General features: G+C 35.7%; 1 protein-coding gene and 1 pseudogene across 1 annotated transcript in view; one reads left to right on the forward strand and one right to left on the reverse strand.

The window, feature by feature from the left end:
• Eprs1 (glutamyl-prolyl-tRNA synthetase 1) overlaps positions 1 to 12457 on the forward strand; it is a 75485-nt gene that overhangs the window by 56322 nt on the left and 6706 nt on the right. Inside the window, exons 22-29 of the mRNA XM_076873118.1 lie at positions 58 to 267; positions 589 to 661; positions 1875 to 1954; positions 2183 to 2284; positions 2883 to 3038; positions 4280 to 4477; positions 4949 to 5122; positions 10857 to 11017. Coding sequence (XP_076729233.1) covers positions 58 to 267; positions 589 to 661; positions 1875 to 1954; positions 2183 to 2284; positions 2883 to 3038; positions 4280 to 4477; positions 4949 to 5122; positions 10857 to 11017 — 1154 coding nt within the window. The remainder of the gene's footprint in view (positions 1 to 57; positions 268 to 588; positions 662 to 1874; positions 1955 to 2182; positions 2285 to 2882; positions 3039 to 4279; positions 4478 to 4948; positions 5123 to 10856; positions 11018 to 12457) is intronic.
• Positions 9820 to 10214, reverse strand: LOC143379476 (transmembrane protein 254 pseudogene; annotated as a pseudogene).

Genomic DNA, 12457 nt, shown 5'->3' on the forward strand with positions numbered 1-12457 from the left:
CTTATACTAGAATTTCAGTTAAATATAGGTCTTATAGACTATTTTTCTCTTAAATAGGTCATCACAAAGTCAGAAATGATTGAATACTATGATGTAAGTGGCTGCTATATTCTTCGTCCCTGGTCATATTCCATTTGGGAATCCATCAAGGACTTTTTTGATGCTGAGATCAAGAAACTTGGTGTTGAAAACTGCTATTTCCCCATATTTGTGTCTCAAGGTGCCTTAGAGAAAGAGAAGACTCATGTTGCTGACTTTGCCCCTGAGGTAAGCTAACTTGCTTGCTTTATTTTTTTTCAGTTTTGTTTCATAAATTCAAAATTATATCAGTAGTTCATAAAAAGCAATTTAGATAAACAAAGTAATTTTTTATTTAAAAATTATATTTCTGTTTTTATGGAAAGTTGTAATTCTGTATGTCTCATAACTGATTAACTGACTTGAACCTTCCTCACAGTAATAGCATCAGTTATTTTACCTTGCCTTAATTGTTATGAAGAAAACTTGAGATAGAGAAAACTTGCCTAAGTTTTACTGTTGCTCTAAAATGCCATTAAAATTGTATGAAAAATGATTTTATCTCACTAGGTTGCTTGGGTTACAAGATCTGGCAAAACAGAGTTAGCAGAACCAATTGCCATTCGTCCTACTAGTGAAACAGGTGAGAAACAGGCCTTGGAGCACAAGAGAAGACTCATTGAAACATTTGAAACAGCTTCTAAAGTTAAATCCCAACTTTTGTGCTTTTTATAATCCTTGTGACAATGTTTCAGAACTCTTTATAATTAGGATAGAGGGTTTTAAAGGAAATACTTATCTTAAAATTTCTTGCTATAATTTTTCAGCAATAAACTTAAAATGACTTATTGAATTCAGTAATTCCCTTTCAAGGAATCTTATTTTTTTTTCCCAAGGAATCTTACTGAGATAATGTTTTATTCTTGGAATTGATTATAAAATTATAAATACCTAATTAATCTTCATGCTATATTTTCAAATTTTGTTGCCTTTTAACACATTTAGATTTACATTCAGGAATGGTTTTTAAAGGTTACTAAGTGTTTTTACTCACATCTGTTTTTATTAGTGTCACAATAATGCTGTGAGAAAAGTAGAGGCAGCTATTGGTATCTCTATGTTGCAGGGACAAAAGGTCTCTGAAAGATTGAGTCATTATCCTAGAATTAAACACAGTAAATAGAAATATTACTGAAAATTTTGAGTCTCTTGGTTTGATGATATCTTTTAAAGTGACTCTTTAGAGTTAAGGATTGTTTGCTCTTTTTTTGTACTTCCAGCATTACCCTTGTATAATGAATGCATTGTTGAAGTTATGATGTGAGCTTTTTTTCTCGTATACCAGACTAGTGGAGTTGTGTTTTGGTTTGTTTTACTAATTGTAGATCATGAGTAGGCTATGAATTGTGGCAAAAGCTTTCATATCCTTCCAATTCTGATACATAACTTCTGAATTAGTAAGTTATGTAAGTTTCACATCTTTAGAATTGCTATGACATCTACTTTGTGAGTTGAACGTGAGAACTGAATAGGATAATGAATGCAAAGAACTTAACATAGAACATGGCATGTGCTAGTTTTCAAAAACAGAACGTGAAAGCAGTCAAATTAATGTTAAATATAAATCTCATGTGAAGAACAGAGTATAATCAAGTTTAGGTAGATTTATATTGTTGAGTAATTTGCTTTATTAAAACAGTAATGCCATTAACTTAACCATTTTAACACTGGGAACACATTTACACAAATACACATTTTACTTGTTGTTAGTTTTACTGCTGGTTTAACTCTTACTGGCCTACAGATGAAATAAAGTCTTAAATGACCAACTGCCTTTTTCCTTCTACATCTTTCAGTAATGTATCCGGCATATGCAAAATGGGTGCAGTCACACAGAGACCTGCCCATCAGGCTCAATCAGTGGTGCAATGTGGTGGTAGGTTTATACACCTTCCTATACTCTTTTGTCATTATTTTTATTCATTTTACTTTTTCAGAAAAACACACTTTGTGTTCTCTTAGTCTTATATTTAAAGGTTTGGGAGTATGAAAGCATTTTTTAAGTATTTTAGATTATAGTTGAGTTTTGATTACTCACATGTAAAGTTGTTAATAAAAATTGAAAAGCTTGAAGGTGACCAAACTGCACTTTTATCTCTTCTAGCGTTGGGAATTCAAGCACCCACAGCCTTTCCTCCGAACTCGTGAATTCCTTTGGCAAGAAGGGCACAGTGCTTTTGCTACCTTTGAAGAAGCAGCAGAAGAGGTATAGAAAATTGTCTTGTATTATTTATGTTCCGTTTGTTTGTTCAGGCTCTGCTTTTTTATTACTTAAAAGTTATGTATTACTGGATAAAAGAAAAATCAAATCAATTGAAATGAATATAGATTTAAAGAACTTTTTGTTGAGATTTTATTGATAAATGAAATGTGCTATTTTAAATTTTTAGTTGAAGATATTTTTGGATCTTAAAATATAGAAAACTTTCTAATTTCATTATTGAAATTACGCATTTTTCAGGCAATTTTTACTCAGATTACGATATGTCTCTTCATAATCATTTATGTTCTTTTATATTCCAAATTTATATACATTTTTAATAGTTATTTAACGTCACACTGCTTTCTTGGATATAGTCCTTTTTTTTTGGTGGAGGTACCAGGGATTGAATTCAGGGACACTCTACCACTGAGCCACATCTTGGATATATTCTTAATGAATCTTACATTCCTTGTTACTTAACTTTCTCCTTTTTATTGTTTAAGTGCTTTTTCCAGCACAATGAGTTTTAAATAGTATGATTTTATAGACTTATGATGAATAAATACATCCTGAATTTGAACACATGTTATTTTAAATACAGGTCCTACAGATACTTGAATTATATGCTCGGGTATATGAAGAACTCTTGGCAATTCCTGTTGTAAGAGGAAGAAAGACTGAAAAGGAAAGATTTGCAGGAGGAGACTACACAACTACAATAGAAGCATTTATATCCGCTAGTGGAAGAGCTATTCAGGTATCAAACTGTTGCATAGTCCATGTAAGCACAGTCCATGGGCAGATCCAACAATTTTTCTGTCATAAGAAAAGTAGTCTCTTGTACAAAATATTTAGTACAGCCAAATGGAAAAACCTGGATTTTCCTCAAAAAATAAAAAAGTACCATATGATCTAGCAATCCCACTCCTTGGGATACATCCAAAGGAAATGAAATAGTATGTTGAAGAGACAACTGCATTCCCATGATCATTGCATCATTATTCACAAATAGCCAAGAATTGGAAACAACCTAAGTGTCCATCAATCAATAAATGAATAAAGAATATGTAGTCATATACACAGTGGAATACTATTAGACATAAAATAATGAAATCCTGTCATTTACAACAATATAGATGAAGCTGCAGATCATTATGTTATGATGAAATAAGCCAGGCACAGAAAGACAAGTACTGCATGATCCCATGTGGAATCTAAAAAAATTGATCTCATATAAGTTAATAATGGAATTGTGATTAACAGAGACTGGGGAGATTAGAAGGGTAGTCTGTGGTGGGGAAATGTTGATGAGTAGGTACTAAGTTAGAGTTAGGAGCAAGAAGTTTTGGCTTGCTTCTGTACAATAGGATAACTTAGAGTAGTATACATTTCAAAAAGGTAAAAGAAAGGATTTTGAAGGTTTTTACCATAAAGAAATGATAAAACATTGCTCTAAACATTGCACAAATATATACATGTATACATGTATCAAAATAATCACGTTACTTCATTAATATGTACAATTTTTATGTTTTAATGTACCATTCAAAAATTAAATGAATAGGGCTGGTGGCTCATGCCTCTAGGCTAGGCAGGAGGATCTTGATTTTTGAAGCCAGCCTGGGCAACATAGTGAGACACCATCTCAGAAACCAACAAACAAAAAGTATGTCATGTACTTTCTAGGCCATATTACAATTTCAGCACATCTCTTCTTTACTTTAAATCTCCATGATCAATTAAGTCATGATTTGTATCCTTAATTAACCAAAGAATGGAGTCCTTTTTAAATTGTGTAGGTCAGATTATTCCTATGTAAAGGCCTGTCCCAAAGCAAAACACTTATATAGTATTTTTTGACTAACCCTAGTCAATTTTTATATTAGTTATATTTTAAAACCTTGTGTATAAAAATAGAGATAAAACAGTTGTAGTGCTATTTTAAAGTGTTTGGTCTAATAGTACTCATTTAAGCTTATGTTTGTATTTTTATTTTAGGGAGCAACATCACATCATTTAGGCCAGAATTTTTCCAAAATGTGTGAAATCATTTTTGAAGACCCAAAGACACCAGGAGAGAAGCAATTTGCCTATCAGTGCTCCTGGGGCTTAACAACTCGAACTATTGGTGTTATGATCATGGTTCATGGGGACAACATGGGCTTAATATTACCACCCCGTGTGGCCTGTGTTCAGGTAAGGAGAATATTTCTGTTTATCATTCCATTTACAAAATACAAGCTATGTTTACCAAAGGAAATTTGAAGGGGTGACTTTCTGAATCTCATTTGGGTAGATTTTGCTGGTAATAGGAACATTAGAACACAACACAGACCTTAGTGTTGTGTTTGTGTACCTATGTATATCATTTATATTATTTATTGTTTCTACTCTTAATTTTTAAAGGTACTTTGTATAAAACTTTTTCTTAATTATTTTTTTAAATGATTTAAAATAAGTTAAACTAAATATAGTAAGTCAAATGAAAATGCCCTTAGTGTAGATGGGGATGTGTAGCGAATTACTAGGAATTATATAATTATATGTAGATTAGAAATCACACAAGTTGATTTGTGTTAACAGTCACTCATATGGTTTCACTCCTGGATATTATGCAGCATAGGGCTTCATTTCTTCTATATGATTTTTCTTTGTGCTGAATTCTAGGTGGTGGTTATTCCCTGTGGTATTACAAATGCACTTTCTGAAGAAGACAAAGAAGCACTGATTGCAAAATGCAATGATTACCAAAAGCGGTTACTCAGTGTTAATATTCGTGTAAAAGTCGATTTTCGAGATAACTATTCTCCGGGTTGGAAATTTAACCACTGGGAACTCAAGGTAAATTCCTTAGTTGTATTGTTTACTCCTATACCCTCAGTTTACATTTTTTCTACTCTTCATTTCTTTTTATTAAACTTAAGGCTTTTATTACTTTTCTCTATTTTTATAGTTATGAGTTCTTCTTCACTTAAACCAAGTGTTCAGCACTGACACAATTCAGTTCAATTATAATAGTGATACCTAAAGTTTATATATTTTCTAAACTTAAAATAGTTTTAATGGAGTTTACAGATGTAGCCCAGTGGTAGAGCACTTGCCTAGCGTGTGCAATGTCCTGAATTTGATTCTCAGCACTGTAAAAAGAAAAAGGTTTTGTGGAAGCCTATTTTTATTATGTTAGAATAAAAAATGATCTTAAAACTTTTGATTATAATGAATAAATTTCACATGGTTGGTATATTAAAATGTGTATGCCAGGAATTCAAATAATGTTATTTGACCAGTAAGAATGTCAGAACAATAATCCACAGGCATCAGCCAGCTAGCATTGTTATAATTAATAGTAAAATGTCAAGAGATGATTTTCTTACTTGATTTTTTTGTACCACATTAATTCACATCAGTTTGTTGATTTTTATGTTGTTTAAAAAAGCCTAACTTGGGGCTGGGGTTGTAGCTCAGTGGTATAGTGCTCACCTAGGGTTCAATCTTCAGCACCACATAAAAATAAATAAATAAAAATAAAGGCATTGTGTCCGCCTACAACTAAAAAATTATTTGTTAAAAAAAGCCTAATTCTTTTATTACAGTGTCATTAATAGATAATCTATGCTATTAATTCCATTTTATAAACTTCTAGGATTTAGTATTTTTTTCTTTTGCTGAGACACAAAATCTTAATTGGATCTCAAAATTAGGAGTCAAGAATATATAAGCTGCCAGGTGTGGTGGTGCACACCTGTAATCCCAGCATCTCAGGAAGCTGAAGCAGGAGGATCCAGCATTCAAAGCCAGTTTAGGCAATTTAGGGAGAACCTATTTCAAAACAAAAAGGGCTGGAGTAATAGCTCAGTAGAGAAATACCCTGAGTTCAGTCTTCAGTACCAACCCCCACACATGCACCCACGCAAACACAAAGTAAGTGAGATTGCATCTCTAAGCTTTCAAACCTGGAAGCTTGACAGTATTGAGTCTATTCCATACTAATATTTCTAGCATTCCCACAGTTGCTGATAATTTTTTTTAAATGGGCCCTGAGATAAATCTTCTGTGCTGAAAATCTGTGTTACTTCCCTTTTATCTAATTTTCTCTCTCCTTTATATATTCTCCTACCTTTACTGAAGACTTTAAAGGTGAATATTTTCTCTGTATAATTTCGTCTGTAATTGTAATCTTTTTTTCTTACTTAGAAATAGCTGTTATATGATATCAGTAGCAGTTTCTCTAAATCAATTTATACTTGGCTGGGTACCAAATGTTAAAAAAGAAACTTACTGTTGTATGAACTTAGTTAAAAGGAAAGAAATTCGTTTGCATTTCTGAATCCCTCCTCCTCCTCTTCCTCGTATTCATTCTTTTTCCTAACACTGACTTGGCTTTGATCTTTCTCATTTACCAGGCTTCCCTAGTGACCTGTACTGTGTGTGAGAGACATTCTTACCATGATTTGGGTCTATTGCACCTTCCTAGTCTATATTCCTCAGAGAGAAAATAAAGCACCTAAGTTCTAAACTCCATACCTAAAATTTAAAAATGAAAGTTTCAATAGCTTATGAAAAATATTGATAGAAATTGAGTTTCAGTTGTAATCAAAAAGTTTCAGATTTTGTAACATTTTAGGTATTAAGATTTTCAGATTAGGGAATTTTAGTAAAGTCTATGCAAATATTTCAAAATCTGAAATACTTCTGGTCTTAAGCATTTTGAACAAGGAATTGCTTACCCTATAACACTTTTTGTTTGGGTGTACTAAGGAGTGAACAAAGGGCCTTGTGCCTGCTAGGCAAGCGCTCTAGCTCTTAGCTACAAACCTCAGTCCACTAATTGTACCTTTTAGTATCATTTTATTTCCACATAGTCCAAGAATTCATGTTAAAAGAGGACATTTTGGGGGAAATGTAGATACACATTCATTTGATAAGCAATTAACCTTGTACAGTGTGTGCATGTATGCATGACATATATATGTATTGTTCAAATAAATACATGAGATATATTATGGTTTGGTTGCTAGACCAGAGCCCATAACTCTTCTTTAGCTCTCTCTGGTATTATGAAAATAGAAAGGAGAAAATAATATGAATGAATGAAGACCTTTTTTTTAAAACGAGGTTGAAAGTAAATTTGTAACTAATTAGAAAAAACCATTAATAAAATATTGCCTCCTCTATTATCTGACTTTAGATTACCTTCCATCTTTGACTTTTCATTATTCCCTTTCATATTTCTTTCTTTTTTACAGATAGTCTTTCTGTTTTTCCACCTCTGATATTTTTTTCTACCTGGGTTGTAAAATATTTGATCATGAAACACTCACAAACTTATAATAATTCAAGCAGAGTACAAAGGATTGAGCCATTAGAATATAAGATTCTAACCCACTGCCTTACTGTCTATCCATGTAGAATATTATCCTACATTGTCCTACATGATGACCAACAAACTGGTACATTACTACCATCTAATTCTAGAGCCCAGGCATGTTTTGTCAGTCATCCCATTAGTGTCCTCCATAGGAGTACCACTAAGCAACTAAATTGTATGAAGTACTTGACTTATAATATTAAAATCCTAAATTAGTTTTAAAGAATCATTCAGGAAGGTTATAGGCCCCAAAATGAAAGATCTCCCTAAACCTTAGGGTTTTTACTCCTCTCAGAAACATAAATTCATAACAACTGAACATTCATACGTCTTAATCTTGCTTGTAGTCAGTCCTTAAGTTTCTTTATAAAAACGTAAGGCTAAAGGTTCTCAAAGTGTAGTCCCAAGATGTGCAGTCTCAGCATCATTTGGGAGCATGTTAGAAATATTGATTTTCACGGGACTAGGGGTGTAGTTCAATCATAGAGTGCTTGCCTAGGGAGCACCAGGCCCTAGGTTTGCACCAAAAAAAAAAAAAAAAAGGAAACCAAGGGACATAAATTTCCAGGTCCATCTTTAACCCTACTATAATAAGAAACTCCAGGGGTGGGGCCCAGCAATCTGGTCTTTAAGGAGCCCTCCAAGTGATTCTTTTTTTTTTTTTTTTTTTTTTTGGTAGAGAAAGTCACAGCATTTTATTTGAGTTAGTCTATTTCATTTAATCATCTGCCACATTGTTCTGAGGCACAGTTATTGTCATTATTAGTGTCATTTGGAGACAGCTATGCTTTAAAAAAAAAATCTGGGTTGGATCTCCATGATGCTTAACTCCTGGTCAAATTTTTTTCTTTACTCAAAAGTAACCCCTACTCCAAGAGGAAGCTCAGGAAAGACTGAGATACATTTGCAAAAAAATTATGTCCACTAAAAACAATTCATAGCTCATGATCTCTCATGGGGGCTTTCTTTTTGGGAAGAGTTTTTTCTTATAAATGTATGATGATTCAACAACCTGCCCAAGGAATCCCAAAGGGAAATGAGAAATAGCTTCCAGAGAACAAGCAGATGCTCTCCACAGAAGGAGCCCTAATGTCTCCTAAGTGTGATGGTGCCATTTTTCCAAGGTAAAGGGACAGAGATAGGGAACCTCTCTCCCCAAAGGCCAGTAGAAATAAAGTACATTCAGGTTAATCAGGGAGGTAGTAATCAGCTGGACAACCCAGAGGTTAGCATCTCTAGAGAGGAATGTGGGTGTGACTGAGTAAGCTAGGGCTGGATGAAGAAAGCGACAGATAGCAGGAGAGTGGGGAACAATCCACATTTCCCCAGAGGACCCACAGAAAGGTGGTACCACTACTGAAGGTGTCCTGTGCTGTTCTAGGAGATGAGGACACATGGAATGAATGATACAGAACAAGTGGAAGTGAAGTGCTTCCCTCCTTTGTCAGTGACACTGGAGGAGAACCACCTGATGCACAGGTGGGAACAGGCGCCCCAGGGAAAAGGACAGATGCCTGAGTTGTGGCCCTGAACTGAAGGGGCGATCTAGCAGTGGCCATCACACTCTGCCTACCACAGAGCACTGTGTCCCTGGGGCAATGTGCAGGGAAGGATCGCTGCTGGCTGGCAGCATCAGGGAGACCCTGCCCTGGTCCTCTGCTCTGGGTTCTCGGCAGGTCCTTTGGGCCTTTACACAATTGCTTAGTTGAGGAGATAAGATCCTGCCTCACAGTTGTCTAACAAATGTATTATGGAAGCGTCATTTCATTTTGGTTCAGAAAGGTGAGAACAAATTTAGAAGAGATGCTTTACTCAGAAACAGGGAGCACAGGCCCACCAGCAAGCAAATCTAGTACTCCTTTCAGCCCTAAAGACAGAGAGGGACCAACCAGCACAGCCAAGGGCCTTAGAGGCAGAGGCTGCAAGTCTGCTGCCATTCAAGTTTTCTGCAGAACTTAGAAAACCAGAGTTTTTTCTTATTTCTTTCTTAGATAACAACTAGTCTACTCAAGCTCAACCCGAGCATATGGAAGAAAAATGAACATTGAGAGGGTCTTAAATACCTTTGTAGGACAGAATTTTTAGAATGTAGAAATATCATCAAGTAAACATAGCACCCCCCCAAAAGAGTCCGAATGTGAAAGTGGAGAGAAAGTTTTGACTTTCTCCTTTAACTGTGTTTTTGGTGCTTTGGCCTATAAGCAATCAAGATGGAGAGAGATGCTATCCCAAAGAAGAAAGTCTGCAAGAACCAGAGTAGTTGAGCCCGACTGTCTATGATTCCTTTATACTTGCACAATACCATGGCATATAAGGACTCTCCCACGTGAATCAGCCAGGCAAGCCAATACCCATTATGCAGGAGGGTGTGATGGTGGTTCACCAAATACTGAGTAAAGTAGCCCAGAGGGCCAAGGCTCTGATAAGGGACACTCTGAGGCCAGAGGACAACACACGTGTAGTAGCCAAAGGAGAGGGTAATGACTGTGAACCAGAACAGACTGCCCCTCCGGAAGTAGGCTGCACCACCTGCTACGGTCGCCATCGCTGCAGCATCTCCAGGGGAATGAGCGGCCACCCAGTTCCGCGCAGGGGTGGGAGCTCCTCCAGGTGATTCTTACACAAGCTACAGATTGAGTTCTGTCCAGAGTTAGGATTCCCCAGTTGGAGCACACCATGAATGAGTCAAGAATATGCCAGTGAACTAGTGCCCTTAGTGACTTAGGATATCTTTGGCCTCAAGAAGTCTTCTGTTCATCTCTCCTATGTGCTATTTTGTGGAGTGGAGACAGCAGTTGGGAAGCTAATCTAATCAGCTGCCCTCTTAATCTCCATTAAGAGCTTCCAGAAGCTGGGGTTGTGGCTCAGCAGTAGAGCACTCACCTAGCATGTGCGAGGCCCTGGGTTCGATCCTTAGAACCACATAAAAATAAATAAATAAAACAAAGGTATGTGTCCAACTACAACTAAAAAATATTTTAAAAAAGAACTTCCCTAGTTGAGAACCACTCAGGCAGTAGGTTTTTTCTTTATTTATTATTCAAGTAGTTTTCTATAATATCTAAGGAATATTACCTGCCATTTTCTTGTTTGGTTACGCTTTTGCTTTTTGGATTATTTATGCTTTATTGTAGATAAAGCCATGACATGAGCCTATTCAACTGGAGACATGTACATGCCATTTTAATTGCCTTTTTTATTTTATAGGGAGTTCCAATTAGACTTGAAGTTGGGCCACGTGATATGAAGAGCTGTCAATTTGTAGCTGTCAGACGGGACACTGGAGAAAAGCTGACTGTTGCTGAAAATGACGCTGAGACTAAACTTCATGCTATTTTGGAGGACATCCAAGTTAACCTTTTCACAAGGTAAAACCTTAAAATTGCCTGTGTCTCTTGTCTTCAAACCTGTCCATCTTCTGAGAATTAAAGGCAGAAATTTTGGGTTTCCCCAACTGAAAATAATCATTCCCTCTGAACTCTCAGATTGCACTTAATTTGCCACTCTTTATTTTATTTTTTACTTGTATTATGGTTATTTTTCTAAGTGTTATCTGTTTCCTACTAAATTTAATCTCCATTAAGAGCTTCCAGGGACTGAGGTTGTGGCTCAGTGGTAGAGGACTCACCTAGCATGTGTAAGGCCCTGGGTTCGATCCTCAGCACCACATAAAAATAAATAAATAAAATAAAGGTATTGTGTCCAACTACAACTAAAAAATAAATACTTAAAAAAAAAAAAAAAAGAGCTTCCATAGCTGAGAACTGTCTCAGCAAGGGACTGTCTCTTGGACTTATTTGGGTTAACATTAGATCTAGGCTTATGTGGCATACAAATGTGAGAGATATCAAGGCATTGGCTCTCACCTGCTGGATACTTGTTGGTAGCACCTGGAAAGATTTAATAAATACCAACACCTGGGCACCTTTCCTGAGCTATTAATTTAGTTGATCTAGACAATGCTTGGCAACTATAGTGTTAAAACTCCCCAAATGGTTATAATGTAGTCAAGGCTAAGAACCTCTGGATTGGGTTTGAGGGTAGTGTCAGGGTAAGGAGACCTTTCGGTGAGGGAGGCTGACCTATAGAGAGAGGTTTTTTAGAATCATAGATCTGAAAGCACAGATATCAAGGCAATCTGTAATGCACCAGAAGATTGGTGGCATTAGTTTGGCACCTATTTTCTTTCCTGCCCACCTAATGCAGAGAGACCACTGTCACTGGGGATAGAGGCTTAGTTTGGGGAGAGGTGGTTCCTACATCTTAATTTATTATTCTATCTAATCTTATTTATTATTCCATCTAAGACCCTGTGCTTAACACACATTAGGCTTCAATATATCTGGGAAAGAATAAACTAATTTTAGCATTGGTTTTGTTTACATGTTTTTAGGCAAGTAACTTTGCATCTCTTGGCTTGCTTGTCTTAGAACATGGGGCTAGTAAGAATTATCTTGAGGGATTATTTCTAGGATTTGTTGCTCTTTGGTTTGCATGCAAACTTCTGGTTTGGAAACCAGTGCTTTAGTGGATAACAGGCATTTTTTCTACTGGCATTTGTGTTCAGTACATTTGTTAATCTAGGTTGCATAAAGGTGAATTTTTTCTCATGAGAAGCAATCAGTAAATTTATTCTAATCATCAGGGAAAAGAGCTTTTATACTTTTTATTCCCTTCAAATTGGCCCTCAAATTTCCTCACACTTCTAAAGCTCTTTGAGGACAGTCTTTTCTATTTATTTTCTGTGGTAATTAAAAAATTAGAACATGATAAGTAGCTAGATTCTCTAAATACTTGCTGGGTGAATT

This window comes from Callospermophilus lateralis, chromosome 13 (assembly GCF_048772815.1).
Source record: "Callospermophilus lateralis isolate mCalLat2 chromosome 13, mCalLat2.hap1, whole genome shotgun sequence".
In the NCBI taxonomy this organism is placed as follows: Eukaryota; Metazoa; Chordata; class Mammalia; order Rodentia; family Sciuridae; genus Callospermophilus; species Callospermophilus lateralis.